Genomic DNA, 27,992 nt, shown 5'->3' on the forward strand with positions numbered 1-27,992 from the left:
TGGGGTGGATTGTGATTATTTAGGTGCAGAAACCACACCAAAATCCTCATTAATCCTGAGCATGTGAGCAGATCCTAAGGACGGCTGGTAAGAGGCAGCTTAGATGGCGCCAGCACACTGCGAAGAGCTGAGATGCTGGCAAGATTCCATGGGTACCTGTGCAGATGACAAGAGGGATGCCACCAAGTGTCAGGTCCACTTCGACAGGACCACCACCTAAAATATTTTACATTGTCTGGAGTTCAGTGTTTTTACAATTCTTCAGATCTGGCGATACCTCAGGTGTATGTTTGAAGGCGTTCTCTCTGATCGACTTATGGATGCATGTGTATGCTGCATGCATAGCCAGATCCAGGGACTAGGAGCCCCAGTTCTTTTGATCCCCAAACGATCAGACTTAGTAGATATGCCATAATAAATATGCATAAAACCCCTTTAGGTCCGCTTCAGCCCTTGCAGCCAAAGTAGACAATCTGGTCTATAATGGGTGCGTCCATATGTTCACTGAGAATTACAGCAAAGATGCTCTGTTACTATATTTCTTTATGAGGATATGCAGAACACATTTTTTGTTAAATGTGTAGGTCAAGTGATAATGAACATTTTTTCATGAGCGAGGGACATCTTCACTATTCAGTCCTGAACTAAACCGTGAAGGCAGGCAGCTCACTGCCAAATATCAAACTCAGGGTCAGTTTTTTTCCTAAAAAATGCAAAACCAATAAAGAAAGTATATTGAAAAATTACTACTTGCCCCACACATTTAACAAAAAAAATATGACAGGAGACCAGGTTGCTTACTTCAGCCGTGTATGCCATTCTGAACCTTGATTGGCCAGACATCTCCTTTCACAATTTGCTCTCTTCACTAGCATGCCGCGCCTTGCTTCCTTCAAGTAGGTCGTGGTGATGTGGTTAAGGGTCCCCATTCATGACAAGGGACAACACAGATGGTTGCACATACAAGCAAGAGAGGGGAGGGCAGTGAGACAGCTCCATTTTTGGGAAAATCATCGGTGAAACATCTAACCTGGTCCATCTCTATTTTACACAAAGGTAAGGGCTGAGACTATCTTATGGCACCAGAGGAGAAGTGGACTGTGGTTGAACTGGTTGGATCGGAGAACCATTAACTATGAAACTGGTACTGGACCAATAGTCTTCACGAAATAAACTTACCAGTAGACATGATCATCACATTTAAAGCGGTATTCCCATCTCGGACATTGATGTCATATCTCTAGGATATGCCATCAATACCAGATAGGTGTGGGTCCCATCTCTCAGACCCAAATCTATCCCCAGAAATGGACCCCCTCCAAAAATGAGCAGTTGCGCATGTGCGCCCACTCTCCATGCACTACTGTGGGACTCCCGAAAATAGCAGAGCAGCTCGTCCAGATATTTTTTGGAACTCCGATAGCCATGAATGGAGAGCACATCATGGATGTTCGGTGTGCTCTCCTTCACTTTGGGGGGTCCTGTTCTTTAGATAGAAACGGGTCCCTTTCCGACATTGCGATATGCCATCAATGTCCCGGATGGGCCATCCCATTTAATTTTATGTATTGTCATGTGTTTTGGCCAATAAAGCAATTGTAACCTTAAATAAAATCTACAAGTATCTTATACTTCTACAGGGTGTCTTCTTTTTTGTCCAGTACCAGCCTCCCGTTGTATTACCAGATGCCACCTGGGAAGGTGATACCATGGAAGGAGATTTAACAGTTTTCTTCTGCTTATCTGCACAACCTTATTATGTGAATATATCTGGCCATAACTTTTCCTCTTCGTGGAACCACCTCCAGCTTGTAGCTCTCCAGCTACAACTTCCAGCATGGAATTTCGAAGCAGCTGGAGAACCACGGGTTGTAGGCTGGTCTGTGGGTACCTTCAGAAGAACAGAAGAGGGCAAAATGTGACTTCACATGCTGGGAAAACAACCTGCCATACTGTAAAAAAACAACAACACAGATCCACCAGTAACGTATTCCCTTATTATAACCTAAACATACATCCTTAAGCTTTGGGCGGTGTTCTCCTTTAATAAACACAAAAACACCATTTTGTTTTTCCTCACTACTCAAGTAAAAGGCGACCATGCCACTTCATGTAACATGACTCCCTTTCAGTCCTGTTTTTGGTGGCACAACATAGGTCAATGCGTCTTGCATTATTATCTGTAATATTATTATTATTACTTATCAGATGGGCAGAAGTGGCAAAAAAAACTTCCATCTCTACCCGTTCCAAACATAAATTCAATAAATTATCAGGCTACACGACCAAACAGGAAAACAAAGAGAAAACCCAACTATACACACAAATCATCCAATATGTAAGTACAAGGAAGGAATAATTAAAAAACAAAAAAACAACCAAAATAGATACAAAGTGCAATTCTCACATTATTACTTCAACTAAGTTTTCGAATGTTTGCGTCATCATCACAGTAAGAAATTCTGCTGAAAAGAAGGTGCTTTGTGGCAGATGGAATGTTACTTTTTTTTTTTTGCAGGGATGGAAGTTTCATCATCAAGTACATTGTGTATGGTTTCAACAGCCGATACCACTTAATGTAACGAGAAAAATTAAAGAATCAGGTGGAAGCAGTAGGACAGATTCCTTGGAATACCTCATTGCATAATTCTGGGAACTTTCACAACAGTGTCCCAGACATCATTCAAGGTTACGGCAGGCGCGAAGACGGAAGAAAAAAAACTTTTCTCCAGTCTGACTTGCTGCTGGAATCAGACTTCATAGATTTTGTCCTGTAAGTAGCTGAACAGAGAGTCCAGGCCCTTGGGGGAGCTCCAGAGCTGTTTCAACATCTGACACTCTCGCTCGTTCACATCCTCCAGCACGGATTTGAGGAAGCTTCTCACTAGACATTTGGATTCCTCTAATACCTGTAAAATAAAGGGGGGCTCCATTTTGATATAACGTAATGATGTCACTTTTATACTTGAGTAACCTGAGTTTGAGCTTCCTATGAGAGGCCAACAATTCAGAAGTCCACCTCATTCATGACACAGACAACCCCTTAGCAGCCCAAAAGCCTATGGTCCAGTCAATGGTGCTTGATGAAACATGTCACTTATATAAGGTGTAGTCTGCTCAGACGGGAACATTTCAAATGGTCACACTCGCCTGTCATACTGCCGGCTGCTATTGGAAACAGTCAAGACGTCTGTTGACGGAGATGTCCCCGTTGATTACTATAGAGCAGGCATGCTCAACCTGCGGCCCTCCAGCTGTTGTAAAACTACAACTCCCACAATGCCCTGCTAGAGGCTGGTAGCTGTAGGCTGTTCGGGCATGCTGGGAGTTGTAGTTTTGCAACAGCTGGAGGGCCGCAGGTTGAGCATGCCTGCTATAGAGTGTAAGGTGTAAAGAGAACACTTTCCACAATGCACAATGGCTGAACTAGCTGTACACAGACATTAAGGCCTCTTGCACACGAACGTATTGCTTCCGTTCCGTGCATTGGGGACCGCAATTGCATTGGGGACCGCAATTTGGGGTCCCCAATGCACGGGCAATGTCCGTGCGGCGGCTGGGACGGATCCAGACCCATTCAACTTGAATGGGTCCGTGATCCGTCCGTTCCGCAAAAAGACAGAACAAGTTCTATTTTTTTGCGGAACGGAAGCACGGAACAGAACCCCACGGAAGCACTCCGTAGTGCTTCAATGGGGTTCTGTTCCGCACCGCATCTCTGGATTTGTGGACCCATTCTCTTGAAGAATGCACACGGCTGGTGACGCGTGTATTGCGGAAACTCCGTATGCGGCCGCAATACAGCCACGGAACAAATACGTTCGTGTGCAAGAGGCCTAAAAGCACCTTTGGTGGTATTTTTTTATGATTGAATTTTACCCATTTTGGGCTAAAAATCTTTTTTATTGGTCTTTATTAAAAATATTGAGCCCTCCTATCGCAAAGGACTAACTGTGTATCTAGCTGTGTGAATTGTACTTTTACTTTTTGCCAGTCATTTAATAACCCTTAACTCTAAATTACTAAGAGGTCATAAACACTTATTTAAGCCACATTCTTATCAGTAAGATAAGAACTGAGCTATAATGAGTGTTTATAATGTCAGAGAGCAGAGATAAGGAGCCCTTCAGCTCCCTGCCTGACAGAAGAGAGACAAAATACGGATCCTGCTAATAGAGCATCTCAGCTCTGTACAGAGAAAACGACTTCATATTTTTAATAAAGACCAATTAAAAAATGTATATTTTTACCTCATATTGAGTATAATACAATTATAAAAAAAATTCCTCCAAAAAGGTATACATAGCCTTTAAACTAGCAAGGAATGCTTGGGGATTTAAGCTCTTAAAGGGATATTCCAGTTTTAGGATACTGATGGCCTGTCCTCAGGAGAAGTCATCATAATCAGATGGGTGGACGTCTGACTCCCAGCACCCTTGCTGATTAGCTGTTTATAACTAGAAGAATTGTGAATATAGCTGCAGACTGAAATGGGTTTTCCCGGATTACTGCTGAGGATCTGACTCTTGTTATCTCTGTCAATCACCTCTGTAAACTGTTTTTCCTCTGCAGCTTCCATTTTCAGTGCTTTTGCAAACAAGTGCATTTCACTTTACAGCAAATACACCAGACAGCTGCTCTGTAGGCCGGATCTGTAACTCTCATCTCCGGACTCCTGACAGCTCATAAACACCCAATAGCTAAACTCTTATCAAGCTAATTAGAATTTAACTTTAAAGGGCATCTGTCAGCAGATTTGTACCTATGACACTGGCTGACCTGTTACATGTGCACTTGGCAACTGAAGGCATCTGTGTTGGTCCCATTATTATTATTTACTGGCAGCAGGACCCGGCTTCTATTTCATTTGATGTTTGTGTGTCGTTAAAAGATATAGATAGTAACCCCCATAACAGTGATCTCTACAGCACCCCACCCCTTTAACAGTGAACTCCACAGTCCCCCTCCCCATAACACTGACCCCCCCGCACAGTGCCCCGCCACTTTAAAATAGGACCTCCACAGCAGCCCATCCCCTTAACTTTGACCTTAACTGCAGCCAATCCCCTTAACTTTGACCTTAACCACCTCAGCCCCCAGTGCTTAAACACCCTGAAAGACCAGGCCACTTTTTACACTTCTGACCTACACTACTTTCACCGTTTATTGCTCGGTCATGCAACTTACCACCCAAATGAATTTTACCTCCTTTTCTTCTCACTAATAGAGCTTTCATTTGGTGGTATTTCATTGCTGCTGACATTTTTACTTTTTTTGTTATTAATCGAAATTTAACGATTTTTTTGCAAAAAAATGACATTTTTCACTTTCAGTTGTAAAATTTTGCAAAAAAAACGACATCCATATAGAAATTTTGCTCTAAATTTATTGTTCTACATGTCTTTGATTAAAAAAAAATGTTTGGGTAAAAAAAAATGGTTTGGGTAAAAGTTATAGCGTTTACAAACTATGGTACAAAAATGTGAATTTCCGCTTTTTGAAGCAGGTCTGACTTTCTGAGCACCTGTCATGTTTCCTGAGGTTCTACAATGGCCAGACAGTACAAACACCCCACAAATGACCCCATTTCGGAAAATACACACCCTAAGGTATTCGCTGATGGGCATAGTGAGTTCATAGAACTTTTTATTTTTTGTCACAAGTTAGCGGAAAATGATGATTTTTTTCTTTTTTTTTTTTTTTCTTACAAAGTCTCATATTCCACTAACTTGTGACAAAAAATAAAAACTTCCATGAACTCACTATGCCCATCACGAAATACCTTGGGGTCTCTTCTTTCCAAAATGGGGTCACTTGTGGGGTAGTTATACTGCCCTGGCATTCTAGGGGCCCAAATGTGTGGTAAGGAGTTTGAAATCAAATTCTGTAAAAAATGACGAGTGAAATCCGAAAGGTGCTCTTTGGAATGTGGGCCCCTTTGCCCACCTAGGCTGCAAAAAAGTGTCACACATCTGGTATCGCCGTATTCAGGAGACGTTGGGGAATGTGTTTTGGGGTGTCTTTTTACATATACCCATGCTGGGTGAGATAAATATCTTGGTCAAATGCCAACTTTGTATAAAAAAATGGGAAAAGTTGTCTTTTGCCAAGATATTTCTCTCACCCAGCATGGGTATATGTAAAATGACACCCCAAAACACATTCTCCACCTTCTCCTGAGTACGGAGATACCAGATGTGTGACACTTTTTTGCAGCCTAGGTGGGCAAAGGGGCCCATATTCCAAAGAGCACCTTTCGGATTTCACTCGTCATTTTTTACAGAATTTGATTTCAAACTCCTTACCACACATTTGGGCCCCTAGAATGCCAGGGCAGTATAACTACCCCACAAGTGACCCCATTTTGGAAAGAAGAGACCCCAGGGTATTCGCTGATGGGCATAGTGAGTTCATGGAAGTTTTTATTTTTTGTCACAAGTTAGTGGAATATGAGACTTTGTATGAAAAAAAAAAAAAAAAAAAAAAAATCAATCATTTTCCACTAACTTGTGACAAAAAATAAAAAATTCTAGGAACTCGCCATGCCCCTCACGGAATACCTTGGGGTGTCTTCTTTCCAAAATGGGGTCACTTGTGGGGTAGTTATACTGCCCTGGCATTTTCCAGGGGCCCTAATGTGTGGTAAGTAGGTAAATGACCAGTGAAATCCGAAAGGTGCTCTTTGGAATGTGGGCCCCTTTGCCCACCTAGGCTGCAAAAAAGTGTCACACATGTGGCATCGCCGTATTCAGAAGAAGTTGGGGAATGTGTTTTGGGGTGTCTTTTTACATATACCCATGCTGGGTGAGAGAAATATCTTGGCAAAAGACAACTTTTTCCATTTTTTTATACAAAGTTGGCATTTGACCAAGATATTTATCTCACCCAGCATGGGTATATGTAAAATGACACCCCAAAACACATTCCCCAACTTCTCCTGAGTACGGCGATACCAGATGTGTGACACTTTTTTGCAGCCTAGATGCGCAAAGGGGCCCAAATTCCTTTTAGGAGGGCATTTTTAGACATTTGGATACCAGACTTCTTCTCACGCTTTGGGGCCCCTAGAATGCCAGGGCAGTATAAATACCCCACATGTGACCCCATTTTGGAAAGAAGACACCCCAAGGTATTCAATGAGGGGCATGGCGAGTTCATAGAATTTTTTTTTTTTTTGGCACAAGTTAGCGGAAATTGATATTTTTTATTTTTTTCTCACAAAGTCTCCCGTTCCGCTAACTTGGGACAAAAATTTCAATCTTTCATGGACTCAATATGCCCCTCACGGAATACCTGGGGGTGTCTTCTTTCCGAAATGGGGTCACATGTGGGGTATTTATACTGCCCTGGCATTCTAGGGGCCCTAAAGCGTGAGAAGAAGTCTGGAATATAAATGTCTAAAAAATTTTACGCATTTGGATTCCGTGAGGGGTATGGTGAGTTCATGTGAGATTTTATTTTTTGTCACAAGTTAGTGGAATATGTGACTTTGTAAGAAAAAAAAAAAAATTCCGCTAACTTGGGCCAAAAAAAAGACTGAATGCAGCCTTACAGAGGGGGGGGGGGATCAATGACAGGGGGGTGATCAATGACAGGGGGGGTGATCAATGACAGGGGGGGTGATCAATGACAGGGGGGGTGATCAATGACAGGGGGGGTGATCAATGACAGGGGGGGTGATCAGGGAGTCTATATGGGGTGATCACCCAACTGTCATTGATCACCCCCCTGTAAGGCTGCATTCAGACGTCCGTATGATTTTTACGGATCCGATCAGTCTATCAGTGGATCCGTAAAAATCATGCGGACATCTGAATGGAGCTTTACAGGGGGGTGATCAATGACAGAGGGGTAATCAATGACAGGGGGGTGATCAGGGAGTCTATATGGGGTGATCACCACAGTCATTGATCACTCCCCTGTAAGGCTGCATTCAGACGTCCGTATGATTTTTACGGATCCGATCAGTCTATCAGTGGATCCGTAAAAATCATGCGGACATCTGAATGGAGCTTTACAGGGGGGTGATCAATGACAGGGGGGTAATCAATGACAGGGGGGTGATCAGGGAGTCTATATGGGGTGATCACCACAGTCATTGATCACTCCCCTGTAAGGCTCCATTCAGACGTCCGTATGATTTTTACGGATCCGATCAGTCTATCAGTGGATCCGTAAAAATCATGCGGACATCTGAATGGAGCTTTACAGGGGGGTGATCAATGACAGAGGGGTAATCAATGACAGGGGGGTGATCAGGGAGTCTATATGGGGTGATCACCACAGTCATTGATCACTCCCCTGTAAGGCTGCATTCAGACGTCCGTATGATTTTTACGGATCCGATCAGTCTATCAGTGGATCCGTAAAAATCATGCGGACATCTGAATGGAGCTTTACAGGGGGGTGATCAATGACAGGGGGGTAATCAATGACAGGGGGGTGATCAGGGAGTCTATATGGGGTGATCACCACAGTCATTGATCACTCCCCTGTAAGGCTGCATTCAGACGTCCGTATGATTTTTACGGATCCGATCAGTCTATCCGTAAAAATCATGCGGACATCTGAATGGAGCTTTACAGGGGGGTGATCAATGACAGGGGGGTGATCAGGGAGTCTATATGGGGTGATCACCTCCGTCATTTATCACTCCCCTGTAAGGCTGCATTCAGACGTCCGTATGATTTTTACGGATCCGATCAGTCTATCAGTGGATCCGTAAAAATCATGCGGACATCTGAATGGAGCTTTACAGGGGGGTGATCAATGACAGGGGGGTAATCAATGACAGGGGGGTGATCAGGGAGTCTATATGGGGTGATCAGGGGTGATCAAGGGCTAATAAGGGGTTAATAAGTGACGGGGGGGGGGGGGGGGGTGTAGTGTAGTGGTGCTTGGTGCAACATATTACTGAGCTGCCTGTGTCCTCTGGTGGTCGATCCAAACAAAGGGGACCACCAGAGGACCAGGTAGCAGGTATATTAGACGCTGTTATCAAAACAGCGTCTAATATACCTGTTAGGGGTTAAAAAAATCACATCTCCAGCCTGCCAGCGAACGATCGCCGCTGGCAGGCTGGAGATCCACTCGCTTACCTTCCGATCCTGTGAACGCGCGCGCCTGTGTGCGCGCGTTCACAGGAAATCTCACGTCTCGCGAGAGGACGCACCGGCGCGTCCACCCAGAACAACAGGACCGCCGCAAAGACGCAATCCTGCGTACGGCGGTCCTGAGGTGGTTAACTGCAGCCAATCCCCTTAACTTTGACCTTCACAGCAGCCCGCCCCTTTAACAATGAGTTTCACAGCACCCCACTCCCTTGACAGTGACCTCCTCAGGGGCCCGCCCCCTATAACAGTGACCTCCACAGTACCCTGCTGCCTTAACAGTGATCTCCACAGCAGTTGCCCCTTTAATAGTGTCCCCTGTCCGCTTAACAGTGACCTCCACAGCGGCCTGCTCCTTAACCGTAACATCCACAGTGAACGCCTCTAACAGTGACCCCCACAGCGCCCTGCCCCTTTAAGGCTAGTCTACACTACGAGATGTGTCGCGCAACATTTTGTCTCAACAATTTTTATAACGATAGGCTATGGTGTCACATTGCGACATTTGACATGCTGCGACAGCGACACGACAGTTGCAAAAAATCCATCCATCTGTCGCAGTCGCAGCATGTCGCAGTGCAACACCATAGACTATCATTATAAAAATTGTCGTGCGATATATGTAGCAGTGTAGTCGTGCGACTTATTGTCGTCGTGTAGCCCTAGCCTAAAACGGACCTACAGCAGTGAAGAAAAATGGCTGGGTTGTTATAGAAACCTGGAGTAAAACTGTGTGTATGTGGAGACTAAGTGCCAAACCCTTTAACAGTGACCTACACGGTGCCCGTCCCTTTAACAGTGACCTCCACAGGGCCCTGCCCCTTTAAGGCTAGGGCTACACGACGACATGTGTTGTGCGACATTTTGACTCAACAATTTTTATAATGATAGGCTATGCGACTGCGACACGACAGTCACAAAAAAAATCCAACCAAGATGGATGCATGTAGCAGTGTAGTTGTGCCCTATGTGTCGTGCGACTTGGGTTGGCTGGGTTGTTATGGAAACCTGGAGTAAAACTGTGTGTATGTGGAGACTAAGGGCCTGCGAGCTTCTATTGGCTGATAACGGACATGTGACCGTGTGTATGTCAGTTGGCATAGGAATAGAAAGACTTGCAGGCTTGTATTGCTAATGCAGGTCATTTTTTGGGAATATCTCAGGAACGGTACATCGTAGAGAGCTGAGACCCCCACAAGATTTCTTTCCCGGTAGCAAGGAATGTGTATACCAAGTTTCGTTGAAATCGATGGTTGCGTTTTTGAGTGATCACGGAACATACATACGTCCTTTTTTTATATATACTAAACAAAAATATAAACGCAACACTTTCAGTTTTGCTCCCATTTTGCATGAGCTGAACTCAAAGATCTGAAACATTTTCTACAGACACAAAACAATATCTCAAATATTGTTCCCAAATCTGTCTAAATCTGTGTTAGTGAGCACTTCTCCTTTGCCGAGATAATCCATCCCACCTCACAGGTGTGGGATATCAAAAAGCTGAATATTGCACAGGTGTGCCTTAGACTGCCCACAATAAAAGAACACTCTGAAATGTGCAGTTTGATCACATAGCACAATGCCACAGATGTCGCAACGTTTGAGGGAGCGTGCAATTGGCATGCTGACTGCAGGAATGTCTACCAGAGCTGTTGCCCGTGCAATGAATGTTCATTTCTCTACCATAAGCCGTCTCCAAGGGCGTTTCAGAGAATTTGGCAGTACATCTAACCGGCCTCACAACCGCAGACCACGTGTAACCACACCAGCCCAGGACCTCCACATCCAGCATGTTCACCTCCATGATCGTCTGAGAGCAGCCACCCGGACAGCTGCAGCAACCATCGGTTTGCATAACCAAAAAATTTCTGCACAAACTGTCAGAAACCGTCTCAGGGAAGCTCCTCTGCATGCTCGTCGTCCTCATCGGGGTCTGGACCTGACTGGAGTTCGTCGTCGTAACTGACTTGAGTGGGCAAATGCTCACATTCGATGGCGTCTGGCACGTTGGAGAGGCGTTCTGTTCACGGATGAGTCCCGGTTTTCACTGTTCTGGGCAGAGGGCAGACAGGGTGTGTGGCATTGTGTGGGTGAGCGGTTTGCTGATGTCAACGTTGTGGATGGAGTGGCCCATGGTGGCAGTGGGGTTATGGTATGGGCAGGCGTATGTTATGGACAACGAACACAGGTGCATTTTATGGATGGAATTTTGAATGCACAGAGATACCGTGACGAGATCCTGAGGCCCATTGTTGTGCCATTCATCCACGACCATCACCTCATGTTACAGCATGATAATGCACGGCCCCATATTGCAAGGATCTGTACACAATTCCTGGAAGCTGAAAACATCCCAGTTCTTGCATGGCCAGCATACTCACCGGACATGTCACCCATTGAGCATGATTGGGACGCTCTGGATCGGCGTATACGACATTGTGTTCCAGTTCCTGCCAATATTCTGCAACTTCGCACAGCTACTGAAGAGGAGTGGACCAACAACCTGATCAACTGTATATGACGGAGATGTGTTGCACTGCGTGAGGCAAATGGTGGCCACACCAGATACTGAGTGGTTTTCTGACTTCCCCCCAGTAAGGCAAAACTGTGCACATTTCAGAGTGACCTTTTATTGTGGGCAGTCTTGATATGCCACACCTGTGAGGTGGGATGGATTATCTCGGGAAAGGAGAGGTGTTCACTAACACAGATTTAAATCTACAAGGTATGGAGGAAGGACACAGTAGGTGAGGGTATCATCCCATGTTCATATATGTGCCCGAATTGCTGAAAAAAATTATGTTAATATATGCAAATGAGCTTCTAGAAGCAACGGGGGACTTGCCATTACACCTAGAGGATCTGCTCTCTCTGCAACTTCTGCGCCATCTGCACTTTGATTGACAGGGCCAGGCAGTGAAACTGTCATCACACCTTAAAGTCAGTTACAGAGACAGCAGAGCCTCTAGGAGTAATGGTAACGCCCTCGTTGCTCCTAGAAGCTCATTTGCATATATTAACACATCATTTTTCTCAGCAATGCGGAGACATATGAACATGGGATGATACCCTCACCTACTGTGTCCTTCCTCCATACCTTGTAGATTGTAAGCCCTTCTTCCATTCGATCTCACGGGGTGCACACTGAGGCAAAACACAGTCAGCTCGGCATGCTCCCTCTCCATGTTCAGATTGGGTGGAAGAAGGGACACTTTGATCATCGACACACACGTGTCTGCAGTGAGGAGAAGGAAATAAGCTGCTACTAGGCCTCTCTGGTAGCGACTTATGCCCCGAGAGAGCAAAAGACTGGGCATGTTGAACTCCATCATGACCAATTCTTCTCCAGCCCCAGCAGTTGGGGAAATGCAAGACGATCCCACAGAAAGATGACTGCTTGGTCCTGCCTGACTTTCGCCGTAACCATCTTACCACAGCACTGCAGGCAGCCATTTCTTTCACTCGGAGCATGACCTCCTGACTGAATGTTGTGGGCCAGAACACCTGGGACACCAGCCCTCTGCTACATGCCTCTTGTGCGGTCAGCTTCCTTCCACAGAACAGCATTTCATTTGCCTGAAGAACAAAACTTTCATGATTAGTCTCTGACGACATGCATATAACATATGCAAACAAGAGATTACATTCCTCGCTTCCATTAAGATATGGCTGTATCTACATTTCTAATAATCGCCACCAAATTCAAAATCCAGCCAAATACAGGCCACTGGTATGTGGAGGAGGGCCGGTGACAACTTCTCAGAGCACAAAATATTGTAGGTCAGGTCTATTGTCAGATTCTTATCCTTCACCATGCCTTTACCATTCCCTTTAATAGGGACCCTAAACTTTAACCCCCCCCCCCCCCCCCCTCCCATACTGAACAACATTAACTATGGCTGAGATATTTTAAAAAACTGGCTAAAACAAAGAATGCAACAAAAGTCTTGTAAAATTGCGGGTTTCCAGAGCAATTTTTGGTGATATTTTTAATTTTCCTTGACACTATCTATACTTGAAAGGGTTTTCCAGGATTTTTTAACCACCTCAGCCCCCCTAGCTTAAACCCCCTTAATGACCAGACCACTTTTTACAATTCTGCACTACACTACTTTCACGATTTATTGCTCGGTCATACAACTTACCACCCAAATTAATTTTACCTCCTTTTCTTCTCACTAATAGAGCTTTCATTTGGTGGTATTTCATTGCTGCTGATATTTTAACTTTTTTTGTTATTAATCAAAATTGGCCGAATTTTTTGCAAAAAAATTTAATTTTTCACTTTCAGTTGCAAAATTTTTTAAAATAAAACTACATTTCTATATAATTTTTTCTCTAAATTTATTGTTCTACATATTTGTTTGATAAAAAAATACAATAAGTGTATATTTATTGGTTTGCGCAAAAGTTATAGCGTTTACAAACTATGGTAAAAAATTGTGAATTTCCGCATTTTGAAGCAGCTCTGACTTTCTGAGCACCAGTCATGTTTCCTGAAGTTCTACAATGCCCAGACAGTAGAAATACACCACAAATGACCCCATTTCGGAAAGTAGAGACCCTAAGGTATTCGCTGATGGGCATAGTGAGTTCATATAAGTTTTTATTTTTTGTCACAAGTTAGCGGAAAATTATGATTATTATTTTTTTTTCTTACAAATAAATTTGTAAATAAATAAAAATACCTTGGGGTGTCTTCTTTCCAAAATGGGGTCACTTGTGGGGTATTTATACTGCCCTGGCATTTTAGGGGACCTAAAGCGTGAGAAGAAGTCTGGAATCCAAATGCCTAAAAAATGCCCTGTGATATCCTAAAGGTGCTCTTTAGAATTTGGGCCCCTTTGGGCACCTAGGCTGCAAAAAAGTGTCACACATGTGGTATCGCCGTACTCAGAAGAAGTAGGGCAATGTGTTTTGGGGTGTATTTTTACATATACCCATGCTGGGTGAGAGAAATATCTCTCTAAAAGTCAACTTTTCCCATTTTTTTTTATACAAAGTTGTCATTTTAGAGAGATATTTCTCTCACCCAGCATGGGTATATGTAAAAAGACACCCCAAAACACATTGCCCAACTTCTCCTGAGTACGGCGATACCACATGTGTGACACTTTTTTGCAGCCTAGGTGTGCAAAGGGGCCCAAATTCCAATGAGAATCTTTTAGGAAGGCATTTGGATTCCAGACTTCTTCTCACGCTTTAGGGCCCCTAAAATGCCAGGGCAGTATAAATACCCCACATGTGACCCCATTTTGGAAAGAAGACACCCCAAGGTATTCCGTGAGGGGCATGGCGAGTTCATAGAAGTTTTTTTTTTTTTTGGCACAAGTTAGCGGAAATTGTTTTTTTTTTTTTTTTTTCTCACAAAGTCTCCCTTTCCGCTAACTTGTGACAAAAAGTTAAATCTTTCATGGACTCAATATGCCCCTCAGCGAATACCTTGGGGTGTCTACTTTCCGAAATGGGGTCATTTGTGGGGTGTGTTTACTGTTCTGGCATTTTGGGCGGGGCTAAATTGTTAGCAACCCTGTAAAGCCTAAAGGTACTCGTTGGACTTTCGGCCCCTTTGCGCACCTAGGCTGCAAAAGTGTCACACGTGGTATCGCCGATCTCAGGAGAAGTAGGGCAATGTGTTTTGGGGTGTATTTTTACATATACCCATGCTGGGTGAGAGAAATATCTCTGTAAAATGACAACTTTGTATAAAAAAAAAAAATGGGAAAAGTTGTCTTTTACAGAGATATTTATCTCACACAGTATGGGTATATGTAAAAATACACCCCAAAACACATTGCCCTACTTCTCCTGAGTACGGCGATACCACGTGTGACACTTTTTTGCAGCCTATGTGCGCAAAGGGGCCCAAATTCCAATGAGAATCTTTACGATTTCACAGGGCATTTTTTACGCATTTGGATTCCAAACTTCTTCTCACGCTTCAGGGCCCCTAAAATACCAGGGCAGTATAAATTCCCCACAAGTGACCCCATTTTGGAAAGAAGACACCCCAAGGTATTCCGTGAGGGGCATGGCGAGTTCCTAGAATTTTTTTCTTTTGGCCCAAGTTAGCGGAAAATGATTTTTTTTTTTTTTCTCTTACAAAGTCTCATATTCCACTAACTTGTGACAATTTTTTTTTTTTACATGAACTCGCCATGCCCCTCACGAAATACCTTGGGGTGTCTTCTTTACAAAATGGTGTCACATGTGGGGTATTTATACTGCCCTGGCATTTTAGGGGCCCTAAAGTGTGAGAAGAAGTCTGGAATATAAATGTCTAAAATTTTTTACGCATTTGGATTCCGTGAAGGGTATGGTGAGTTCATGTGAGATTTTATTTTTTTGTCACAAGTTAGTGGAATATGAGACTTTGTAAGAAAAAACAAAAAAACAAAAAAAAAATCTATGTCCGCTAACTTGTGACAAAAATAAATAAATCTATGAGCTTGCCATGCCCCTCAAAAGTGATCTTTTTACTAGTTCCCTTTAAGGCTGGGGTTTATTTTTATATATTTTTTGCTAATTATAAATAACTATTATTTTTTTAGTTTCCTCAACTTGTGGTAAAAGCAATTCAGTCTGAGTTATGAGGAACTCACCAGAGCTACGCCAAGTATCTGAGGAAAAGTGTACGAGGAACACCCAGCAGGAGTCAGGCGGATAGTAGCATATGGAGTCTGAAACCAGGCCTTTTCACTCGCCCACACTATATCACATAGAGGTAAGATGGACGCCCCCAGGCCAAGGGCTGGGCCATTGATGGCCACCACTATTGGTTTCTTGAACTGGATGAATGCCTTTACAAAATCCCTGAGGAAACATAAGAAGCGGTAATTAGTTTGAGTAAGACAAGTTAAAACAACAACTCCGTGTATAGCTCATTTTTTTAGGTCGTGCCCTCTTTTGGAATCCCTCACAGTTGATGTTCTGGATGGACAGAGGACTAACGGTGAGAGGTCTTGGGACAGAGAAGATACCTTATAGCTTCTGCGATTCTTGAGCTTTCTTTTCTTCTGTCTGTAGATAACTTCCCGATAAGGTAGGAATAATCCAGACCGCTGCAGAAAACACTGCCAACAGCGCTGAGCAGCAGGAGCTTACTGTCGTCAGTTGAAGCATTGCACAAAGCCCGTCGGACCTCTTTCATAATCTGGAGGACACAAATAAAAGGTTACTGCATGCATCTCCAGACTGTAGCCCCCCAAAATAAAGACCAACTAGAAGAACTGACTTCCTAAAGGGGTTTTCTGGTCCCACTGTCACGTTGTAAGGACCATCGCTCTCACTCATTAACACCCTACATACGTACAAAAGGCCACCTCGCCCTACATGGTTGGCAAATATGAAGTGCCGTTCTCTCCCATGTGTTCAGCGCACGTTTCTGAACATGGAAGCAACGCAGTATTGGCGAGTAAGACCGTAAGTCTTAAGGACTGGTTGTCAGGAAGGCTGAAGAACCCATTTGAAGGGCGCATAGTCTACAGTTTTCAAACCAGCACCTGTATCTGAACACTACTGTAAATGCATGTAATTAAAAATTTTGCATAGCCACTGAGTTATTCAATAGAATGTATCTGTATAGCACCACCTGCTGTTTGTTCTTTTCCTTATTTTTTTGTCAGTCTCGAATATTCTTAGTTTAAATCTTCAATGGTCACCAGCCGTATGTTCTGTTATAAGCTGCGGCAGAGCTAATTGGAGCAGTGAATGGGGAGATGTCTGGATCCATGTGAGGTACAGGGCTGGTTCTAGCTTTGTTAGAAAGAGGTTGTCATGTGCTGTATGATGTCTGAAACCCCTTTAAGTAATGTCATATACATAGAATGGTCAACTGTGAAGCCAACCCATGACAACCGCTGGATCATCAAGCGATTTACTGGCAATCTGGTATTGGGATATTTTTTGCTAAAGCCCAAATAACCAAACAACTCGGTACCAGGATAACAAAAACTTTACCGCACATACAGAGTACAAGAAGCCCCATAGCGGAGGGGATGGCGGGTTGTGGTCTCATTCTTGGAGACCACAACCCCCCGCAAATTCCCAACATCTACTAAAATGGGATCTAGACCAGCCTGGAATTAACCCTTTAGGGAGAGATTTATCAAAAGTGGTGTAAAGCAGAACTGGCTTAGTTGCCCACAGCAACCAATTAGATTCCACCATTCATTTTTCAGGGCTCCTTTGGAAAATGAAAGCTGGAATGTAATTGGTTGCTATGGGCAGCTATGCCAGTTTTCCTTGACACCAGTTTTGATAAATCAGGGCCCTTCACCTCCAATGGTCACCTGCCACCCTCATGGCAGCCTCTACGGCACACAGGCCCTTGTGTTCATTTCCATTTCTCAGGACTCTCTACATGAAGATGTTGATCATCCAGAAACGATCTAATAAAGTAAGGGAAGGACGAGGCTGCTGTACTGTAAACTGCCATGTAGGTGACACCGTAATTACATTAGCAGAGTGATACGAGAGAGGCCGCTGACAGAGCGCTTTACAAACACCACGTTCCTGATCACAAACTCAAAAGGTATTCTCATATTATATGGGTGCGAAGGGTCCTTCCTGCAGTGATGCTACACTCCTCATGGCACTTTTATAGCTTAATAGCACAACTTCTTTAAAGGGGTTGTCCCACTAATAATATTCTAAAATTTTCAAACCAGCGCCTGGATCTGAATACTTCTGTAATTGCATGTAATTAAACATTTTGTATAGCTACTGAGTTATTCAATGAAATCTCTCTCTATAACGCCACCTGCTGTTTGCTTTTTTACTAATTTCTTTGTCCTGCTCACTGAGACGGAAGCACATGCTCAGCTCCATCCTTCAACCGCCACTAGCTGAAGCAGACGGGACACGCCCTCCGAGAAAGGACAGAAATATATCTAGCAGAACAATTGGAGCAATGAATGGGGAGATCTCTGGATCCGTGTGAGGTACAGGGCTGGTTCTAGCTTTGTTAGAGAGATGTGGTCATGTATTATATGATGTCTGATTTTAATTTTTTACATTAATCATGGGATAACCCTTTTTAACATTTATATTTGCCAATTAAAGTCTGGAACAGAATCATAATTGAACTTGCCACCATAATGAAAAAGCAAATAATAAACACACATCAAGATCTGCACAGAACATTCAGTCCCACTGGATATAAAAAGATTTCGTTCTATTAGATATAAGCAATCACGAGATAATAAGAGGCAAAAAAAAACAAAAAAAAAAAACTCTATAAAAGTCAAAATGTTCTAATAGTGTAGTATAAGAAATATGTTACTGGAGGATTAAACAAGACGCTCGGCAGTATGTACGTCGTGAGAGCAAGTGGTCCCATTGTCAGAGCTATGAGGTCAGATATAAAGGGTCAATGGTACAAAGAGGCTGCCCCCGAAGCTACGACAGGTTCCTTAGTAAGCGGGTGTCCATGTCAAGTTGGTCTCATCCAACAAGGGATGGGGTATACAGGCATATGAACCAGGATCGGGGAAAAGCGAGTAGGGTTGGTTAGTTGGCAGTTTACATTTCCTATTAAACTCCCTATACGTATCAACTTTACATTAAAGAGCAGACACCACCACATACTGAATTCCTATCATCAAAGGGAGTGTATCTCCTATACTTTATTTTAGTAATTAAAATTAGTTTTTATTTTAGGATTGTAAAATTTTATTTATTTTATCTACATGATTACGGGGGTGGCTATCTTGCCTGAGCTGCTGTTAACAGCATATAGAGATATACAGGTGAAACTAGAAAAATTAGAATATCGCGCAAAAGTCCATTTATTTTCAGTAATGCAAATTAAAAGGAATTGCATTAATGCAGCTTAAAATTAGAATTTTGTGAAAAGGTTTAATATTCTCGGCTCAAAGTGTCGCACTCTAGTCAGCTAATTAATCCATACCCCCTGTGACTTTGGGGTTTCATAAGTTGTAAGCCATAATCATCCAAATTATAACAAATAAAGACTTGAAATATCTCGCTGTGCATGTAATGAGTCTATCTCATATGTTAGTTTCACCTTTTAAGTTGCATTACTGAAATAAATGAACTTTGCACGATATTCCAATTTTTTGGAGTTTCACCTGTACTTTACAGCAGCCATACGGACCATAGGAACCTGTAGTCTGGATACGACACACTGGTTCTAAGGGAGCATGCTCTGGGACCTGTGCAGAGGTCATTCTGCAGGGAGGGGGAGTAGATAACCTGTGGCTGCCACTGATTGTGAATGGTGGATTCTGTGTTATGTATACAGAGATGTTATCTGTCATTGTAGCTACCAATGTGTGAGGTGACGCAACGCAACCCTTTAATAGGATACCCTAGTGATATCCCTCTAAAGTTGAAAAATACAAAACTCCTGTATCTAGTTGAACCACAACTATTAGTTTCCCAAAATGGACTGTGTCTAATGTAAACAAACCCCATAAAAATCCGAACAACATGTAAATCACACACATAATAAAAATGAATGCGCTTCTTACGTCAGGTGTCAGGGAGTTGTTGTCAGACGTCTGACTGGACAGAAGGATGTGAGTGAAGCCATCTTCCTTCCTGACGACTATGTCGCGGAATCGGCAGCTACTTTCATTCTGACGGACGCTGTACCTCAGTCTCTTATCAAACATGCAGTCCTTCTCCAAGTCTAGTTTCCTCTTGAGCGGGCTGTGCGGGGTCAGTCCTCCATTTGTCAATGTTTCATCTGTAAGTATATTTAAAAATATATTTTGTGAAGAAGTAGAAAGATGCCCAATGATTGCTGGCACCGCACAGGGGGAGCTCTCAGGCCGGCACCGGACATGGGGGGCTCTGCGGCCGGCACCGGACATGGGGGGCTCTGCGGCCGGCACCGGACATGGGGGGCTCTGCGGCCGGCACCGGACATGGGGGGCTCTGCGGCCGGCACCGGACATGGGGGGCTCTGCGGCCGGCACCGGACATGGGGGGCTCTGCGGCCGGCACCGGACATGGGGGGCTCTGCGGCCGGCACCGGACATGGGGGGCTCTGCGGCCGGCACCGGACATGGGGGGCTCTGCGGCCGGCACCGGACATGGGGGGCTCTGCGGCCGGCACCGGACATGGGGGGCTCTGCGGCCGGCACCGGACATGGGGGGCTCTGCGGCCGGCACCGGACATGGGGGGCTCTGCGGCCGGCACCGGACATGGGGGGCTCTGCGGCCGGCACCGGACATGGGGGGCTCTGCGGCCGGCACCGGACATGGGGGGCTCTGCGGCCGGCACCGGACATGGGGGGCTCTGCGGCCGGCACCGGACATGGGGGGCTCTGCGGCCGGCACCGGACATGGGGGCTCTGCAGCAGACTTGTTAATGAGGGCTATGCTGCACTGGCTGGTACCTCTTACGGGGATTTTACGTCTGGCACTTATGTGGTCTGTGATAAGGGCACTGACCATGGCTGGCAGGTCAGCATGGCTGTGTGCTCGCCAAAGAACCTCACAATATTCTGTGCACCCCACATATCAGGGTCATATATTTACAGGTATTATTTAGTCTTCACTACTACATGTACCCAGAAAGCATTGCTGTAAATACTGTCTACAAGCTGGATCTCCAAATGCCCCTTCCAGGAGGCACCGAAGCAGTAAGGAATTAAAAGCTCTGACACGAGGGCGACATACTGGAAATCAAGATGGAGGAAGCAAACTGATGTTATTTTACAAATTCCCTACACAACCAAACAAGACATCTGCCGTCATTTACCGCCTCATTTCCACATTACTTTACGTCGCCTGGTGTTTGGGGTTTACGAGCTGTTTGTCCAAATGAATGGCTTGTGAAGTACAAATAAGCAGTGATTATCTCCGAAGCTCCTGAAGCCGCGGCCGCCAGCAGCCTCAGTCATTTTGCATTGATTTTCAGGTATTTTCCGCAGGCAGAAGCAGATTCTCTCGATGGATTCGTTTGCTCTCCTGCTTCAACGGCATAATTAAATCAAAAATGTAATTGTGACCGGGGAAGTCTTTTCTCTCCTTGTGTTTGGTCTGTAAACACCAACGCACAGTCACGTAGCAAGGAATTCCCCCAGCACTTCAATGGATTCTGCAAATGGTAACTGGTTCCTTAAAACCCGATATTTGGCTTTGTAATTGAAAAATAAATGCATTTCCTGGTAAGTAGTGACTAGAGCTGACAGCCGTCATACAGGGCTAGAGAAGCATGTGGGGCGTCTTTCAGCTTCTACTGTCCTTTGGCCATAGGTGGTGGACAGGTTGGAAACAATATGAATGGTAGGTTTCAGCCAAAAAATTATATTGTGTATTACCCCAGCTTTAACTCTTCCAGCCCTGGGCAATTTTCTTTTTTTGTGTTTTCATTTTCTCTGAGCCATAACTTTTTTATTTTTCCATTCGCATAGCCATATGAAGGCCTGGACAAGTTGTACTTTCTAGTGGAACCATTCAATATTACATAATACTGTGGAGAGAGAAATTGCAAAAAGAGATCCAAATGGAACTTGATAAAAAAAATAATAATGCAATTCCGCCACAGTTTTATGGGTTTTGTTTTTACACCGTTCCCTACGCAGTAAAAAACTGACCTGTCAGCTTCATGCTGCAGGTGAGTATGATAGCAACGATACCACAGCTATATAATTTTTCTTCGTGTTTTTATTTCTGAAAATAAATAAAAACTTTGAAAAAATAATAATTTTTTTGTTTGCATTGCCATATTCTTCTGACCATAACTTTTTATAATCTATGGAACTGTATGGGGGCGCATTTTTGCAGGGTGATCTGTACGTTTTATTGATATAATTTTTGAGTGTGTTTGAATTTTTGATCACTTTTTATGTAATTTTTTTTTGGCAGGTGAAGCAATGAAAAAAATGTTGTCACTGGCCATTTTGAATTTTTTTTCTGTTATGGCGTTCACCATATGGGATGGATACAAATGGAACTAAAATATGTATTTTATTGATATTGGAAATTTAAAATACAACCATCACCCGAGAACCGGGAACAAAATACATTTATATTTTAATAGTATGGCATTTTGGGACGTGGCTGTGCAAAAGATTTATTTTTTATTTTTATTATGGAAAAGGGGGATGATTTGAATTATAGATTTTTTTTTAAAGCTTTTTTTCACTTTTTCCTTTTTAAGTCCCCTTAGGAGACTTAAATATGCAATCCAGATCGCTTCTCCTTTACACTGCAAATAATTTGAACTGCAACGTATGGGAGATTCACTATTTTCCTATGAAGCCCTGCCACTTGCAGCTGTATATAGCCTTGGTTCCTTCAAAGAGGTCAAAGCCATTACAGAAAACGAGCGGCTTCCCCAGTCTTGGCGCGGGGAAGTCGTTCGGGACCCAGAAGTGCAACGCTCCCGGTGAAAGCTGCCTCAGCTGCTGTGGTCGCAATTGACCATGGCATCTGAGGGGTTACATTTCTGCAATCGGCGTAGGGAATAACTTAGATTCCCACTACATCAGTACAGGGAGCACCTAAGCGGTTACGGAAGTCAGCTGAGGATCCTAATCCCCCCACTGTGTAACATAGTAACGATATAAAAGGTAAACAGATGCTAATTTAACATGGAACCAAAATACAGTAAAATGGTTATAATTCAATTATCTAAATATATGCATCCTACAACTACACTGCAACAAAGGGGTTAATATGATATACTGAGCGCAGTTTCTCAATACTTGTGACTGTCCCTATTACTGCAGACACAATTCGGACCATTGTATAAAACATATCATCGCTATAACAATACATACCGATTCCGTTGACTATGGGCGAGTCACAGACCTCCAGGCAGCTTGGCAAAACTTGTGTCCCTTTGTCATCTTCAAGGTAATTTTTTTCTTGCTCGGTGCCATTCTCAAAGTGCTTGCCCTCTGTGTGATTAGTGGGGTTCCCATTCTCCAAGGGTTTGGTCAGTGGCATAATCTGCAGCCCACTAGGAGTAGTTCTGTATGTTAATGTCTTTGTAGACCTGTCCCCGGGAGAATACTTGGGAGAACACACCTTCTTCTGTTTCTGAAATGAATGTATCCTCCTCCTTTTTTGTGATGCCCCCCTGGATCTTCCTGAATCTGTTGATCTGTGTGGCATTTTGTCCACAGTAGTCCCTCGCAAGAGCTTTGATGCCACCGCCTGTTTATTACCAGTTTTGGCTCGTCTGTCTCTGGTTAGGTGGAGTCCATTAAATTCATCAATAAACTCCTCGCAGTGCAGAAGGTGATGCTCCGGCTCCCAGGTGTCTTCACTACTGCCATATCCTTTCCATCGTATCAGGTATTCCCATTTGCCTTTCTTGTTCTTCCTCTTGTCCACAATCCTCTCAACCTGGTAAAGAAAATGACAATTAATATGACATCACGTTAGAAATCTAGCAGTCATACTGACTGACATAACCTGTAGGTCACTTGTCACCTTTGCTGTACAGACTGGGAGAGAATGAGCAGAGTAATCACATCATCATTAGAGGGTGGACAGGTTTAAAGGGGTTGTCTCATCTCAGACATTGGTGGCATATGACTAGGATATACCACCAATGTCAGATAGGGGTGGGTCCCACCTTTGGAATCCATTACTATCTCCAGAACGGGCCACCCAAAGTGAAGAAAAGTGCACGGCGCAAGCACGGCCATCCTCCATTCAATTCTATGGGAGTTCCGAAAATAGCTGAGCTGTTTCCCGCAGTCCGATAGAGGTAGAGAGGTGGCCATGCATGCATGGTGCGCTCTCCATTTGCTTGTATAGGAGTTCCTAAAAAGAGATAAGAGAACTCCCTCTGTTTCATAGAGACATGGTGGGGGTCTTGACCGTGAGCCAGAATAAAGGGAATGGGCTCAAAAGATAAAATACAGTGACAAATAAACCCAATCCTAACTAAAAGAAAAACAAACAAAAAAACACGAAAACAAACCAAAAAGGACTAACACGCAATCTGCAACAAAATTGCAGTCCTCAATCAATGTTCACTAGTTGCGCTGCGGTCTTTGTTGTGAGGTGGGCACCTTTCACAAATAACTGAAAACCAAACAAAAAGAGACAACCGCGCTGCTCAGAATAGGTATAAGTTGATTATCACAAAAGTCGCCGCTCTAATCTCCTAGATAACAGAGGAAATAGCCCGACATAGTGAAGTACTGCCAACTGCGTTTAAATAAAGGATTTATTCTACTCACAAGATCTATAAAACAACAATCCTAGAAAACGTGCACCTCCTCTCATCAAACGCCCGACCCGGGTTTCGCCACCGCTTCGTCAGGGCCACCTGTGGACTCATCTAGATTGCTCTTTTTTCAAGGTAATGTGGGCGTTACCACAACCTCGATTCACATGATTATAACATAGCAAAATTCCCCATATCCATTATAAAATTCCAATACAAACATATTCACATACGGTACATAAAAACACATGCTGCATTTTAAAAAACAATTCTGACATAACTTTAAAATCCATGAAAATACCCGTCTCCTCCTCTTTTTAGCCATATGGTTGATTACACCCATTCATCTTCTACTCCATTATTCTCTCCTACAACACATAAATTTTACCTACACCCCCCCCCCCCCCAACCGTCATCTCAGCTCCACTTATCGTTCACCACACCAGCGTCAATATGGACTCTAGTTTTTACATTTTGCTAGACTTATCCCCTTCTAATAGATATCCAAATATACATAACCCCACATAAAATATACATAACCCCATTTTCTTTTTTCATTGCATAAAATAACCCACATTATGATATCTATCTTTCAAGTGAGAAAATTTCACACCAACTTCCCCGTATTGTTGCCAAAGGTTTATATTTACAATTCTTGAATGTGCTGCATTTCAATGGAAAACCCATATTTTATTTATCTATTATACAGGCCTTTATATCAAATTCAACATTCAAACCATCAGGGCACAAAGTCCCCCATTTATAGATCCATTCTACTTCTTTTCTATTTATTCTAAGCAATGGACCCCCCCCCCCCCTCTCCAGTTATTATGGACGTGTTCAAGTCCAATAAACCTCAAACCTTCTGGGTTTTTGTTATGTATTTATTTTTTTTTTATGTGCAGAGACATTGTGTGTATCTAATCCTTTTTTTTATATTTCGGATATGTTCTTGAATTCTGACTTTCAGTTTCCTAGTAGTCTGTCATACATACTGGGGGCCACATGGACACTCCAGCATGTAGACAACGCTCAGATGTTCACACGAAAGTTCTCCCATTATTTTAGGAGTGGTACCGTTGCTCCTAGAAACCACTGTCTCTTTTTTGCACTGTGTATTTTCTTTCAGACGATTCTTACATGGTAAGCAAAAAACGGCACCTTGTGAAACAATGTTTATTAGTTTTACGCCCGATTGGGTGCTTTTTTTTCTTCTTCAGATTAGGTGCTTTTTTGAAAATAACTGCAGGATTTTTGGGGATAATATCTCCTAATATGGGGTCATGGTTGAGAATCTATTGGTTCATTATAATTTAACCCATGAAGAAAGGAAGGCTTTAAAATCGCTAGAGAAAAATGAACATATCGTGATCAAGCCGGCTGATAAGGGAGGGGGGGGTAGTGGTCCTCGATAAAACAAGATACGATGAAAGTCATCTATAAACTACTGCAGGATGAAACCATGTATAAGAGATTGAGGAAGGATCCTACCCTGGAATATAAAAAACAAATGGATATATTATTGATTAAGAGTAAGGAAATTGGTATTTTGAATGTAAAAGTTTGAATTTCTTCAGATTAAATACCCAGTTATGCCAGGGATCTACTTTTTGCTTCAAGTTCATAAAAATGTTATGGATCCCCCCCCCCCTAGGCCTATTGTATCTGGGATCAATTCCCTGACTAGCCGGCTAACTGAATAGGTTGATTTTTTCCTGAAAAAATATGTGAGCAAAACTACTTCTTTTCTTAAAGATACAGGAGAGGTGTTAAAACGCATAAAGGGTTTGGGCAAATATACAGAAGATATGATACTGGCCACTGTGGATGTTGCATCTCTGTATACTGCTATCCCCAAAGACAAGGGTATGAATGCTAGCTATTAACCACCTCAGCCCCCAGTGCTTAAACACCCTGAAAGACCAGGCCACTTTTTACACTTCTGACCTACACTACTTTCACCGTTTATTGCTCGGTCATGCAACTTACCACCCAAATGAATTTTACCTCCTTTTCTTCTCACTAATAGAGCTTTCATTTGGTGGTATTTCATTGCTGCTGACATTTTTACTTTTTTTGTTATTAATCGAAATTTAACGATTTTTTTGCAAAAAAATGACATTTTTCACTTTCAGTTGTAAAATTTTGCAAAAAAAACGACATCCATATAGAAATTTTGCTCTAAATTTATAGTTCTACATGTCTTTGATAAAAAAAAAAATGTTTGGGTAGAAAAAAAATGGTTTGGGTAAAAGTTATAGCGTTTACAAACTATGGTACAAAAATGTGAATTTCCGCTTTTTGCAGCAGCTCTGACTTTCTGAGCACCTGTCATGTTTCCTGAGGTTCTACAATGCCCAGACAGTACAAACACCCCACAAATGACCCCATTTCTGAAAGTACACACCCTAAGGTATTCGCTGATGGGCATAGTGAGTACATAGAACTTTTTATTTTTTGTCACAAGTTAGCGGAAAATGATGATTTTTTTTTTTTTTTTTTTTTTTCTTACAAAGTCTCATATTCCACTAACTTGTGACAAAAATTAAAAAGTTCTATGAACTCACTATGCCCATCAGCGAATACCTTGGGGTCTCTTCTTTCCAAAATGGGGTCACTTGTGGGGTAGTTATACTGCCCTGGCATTCTAGGGGCCCAAATGTGTGGTAAGGAGTTTGAAATCAAATTCAGTAAAAAATGACAAGTGAAATCCGAAAGGTGCTCTTTGGAATATGGGCCCCTTTGCCCACCTAGGCTGCAAAAAAGTGTCACACATCTGGTATCCCCGTACTCAGGAGAAGTTGAGGAATGTGTTTTGGGGTGTCTTTTTACATATACCCATGCTGGGTGAGATAAATATCTTGGTCAAATGACAACTTTGTATAAAAAAATGGGAAAAGTTGTCTTTTGCCAAGATATTTCTCTCACCCAGCATGGGTATATATAAAATGACACCCCAAAACACATTCCCCACCTTCTCCTGAGTACGGAGATACCAGATGTGTGACACTTTTTTGCAGCCTAGGTGGGCAAAGGGGCCCACATTCCAAAGAGCACCTTTCGGATTTCACAGGTCATTTTTTACTGAATTTGATTTCAAACTCCTTACCACACATTTGGGCCCCTAGAATGCCAGGGCAGTATAACTACCCCACAAGTGACCCCATTTTGGAAAGAAGACACCCCAAGGTATTCCGTGAGGGGCATGGCGAGTTCCTAGAATTTTTTATTTTTTGTCACAAGTTAGTGGAAAATGATTATTTTTTTTTTTTTTTTTTTTTCATACAAAGTCTCATATTCCACTAACTTGTGACAAAAAATAAAAACTTCCATGAACTCACTATGCCCATCAGCGAATACCTTGGGGTCTCTTCTTTCCAAAATGGGGTCACTTGTGGGGTAGTTATACTGCCCTGGCATTCTAGGGGCCCAAATGTGTGGTAAGGAGTTTGAAATCAAATTCTGTAAAAATTGACCTGTGAAATCCGAAAGGTGCTCTTTGGCATATGGGCCCCTTTGCCCACCTAGGCTGCAAAAAAGTGTCACACATCTGGTATCTCTGTATTCAGGAGAAGTTGAGGAATGTGTTTTGGGGTGTCTTTTTACATATACCCATGCTGGGTGAGATAAATATCTTGGTCAAATGCCAACTTTGTATAAAAAAATGGGAAAAGTTGTCGTTTGCCAAGATATTTCTCTCACCCAGCATGGGTATATAT

The 27,992-nt window shown here is 43.1% G+C and overlaps 1 protein-coding gene across 2 annotated transcripts in view; it reads right to left on the reverse strand.

The window, feature by feature from the left end:
• Window positions 1-662: 662 nt before the first annotated feature.
• Window positions 663-27,992, reverse strand: part of CDYL2 (chromodomain Y like 2) — a 92,917-nt gene continuing 65,587 nt past the window's right edge. Inside the window, exons 2-8 of one of the 2 annotated variants that reach the window (XR_005774559.1) lie at window positions 22,871-23,441; window positions 19,607-19,824; window positions 16,094-16,266; window positions 15,716-15,926; window positions 12,546-12,689; window positions 802-2,909; window positions 663-703 (exon numbers count right to left, since the gene is read on the reverse strand). Coding sequence is in view for 1 of the 2 variants with exons in the window: in XM_040409905.1 (XP_040265839.1) it covers window positions 2,751-2,909; window positions 12,546-12,689; window positions 15,716-15,926; window positions 16,094-16,266; window positions 19,607-19,824; window positions 22,871-23,441 (1,476 nt within the window). In the remaining variant the exon portion in view is untranslated. Of the gene's footprint in view, window positions 2,910-12,545; window positions 12,690-15,715; window positions 15,927-16,093; window positions 16,267-19,606; window positions 19,825-22,870; window positions 23,442-27,992 lie in introns of both variants that reach the window. The other variant, XM_040409905.1, reaches the window with a different exon arrangement.

Source organism: Bufo bufo, chromosome 10 (genome assembly GCF_905171765.1).
Source record: "Bufo bufo chromosome 10, aBufBuf1.1, whole genome shotgun sequence".
Taxonomy (NCBI): domain Eukaryota; kingdom Metazoa; phylum Chordata; class Amphibia; order Anura; family Bufonidae; genus Bufo; species Bufo bufo.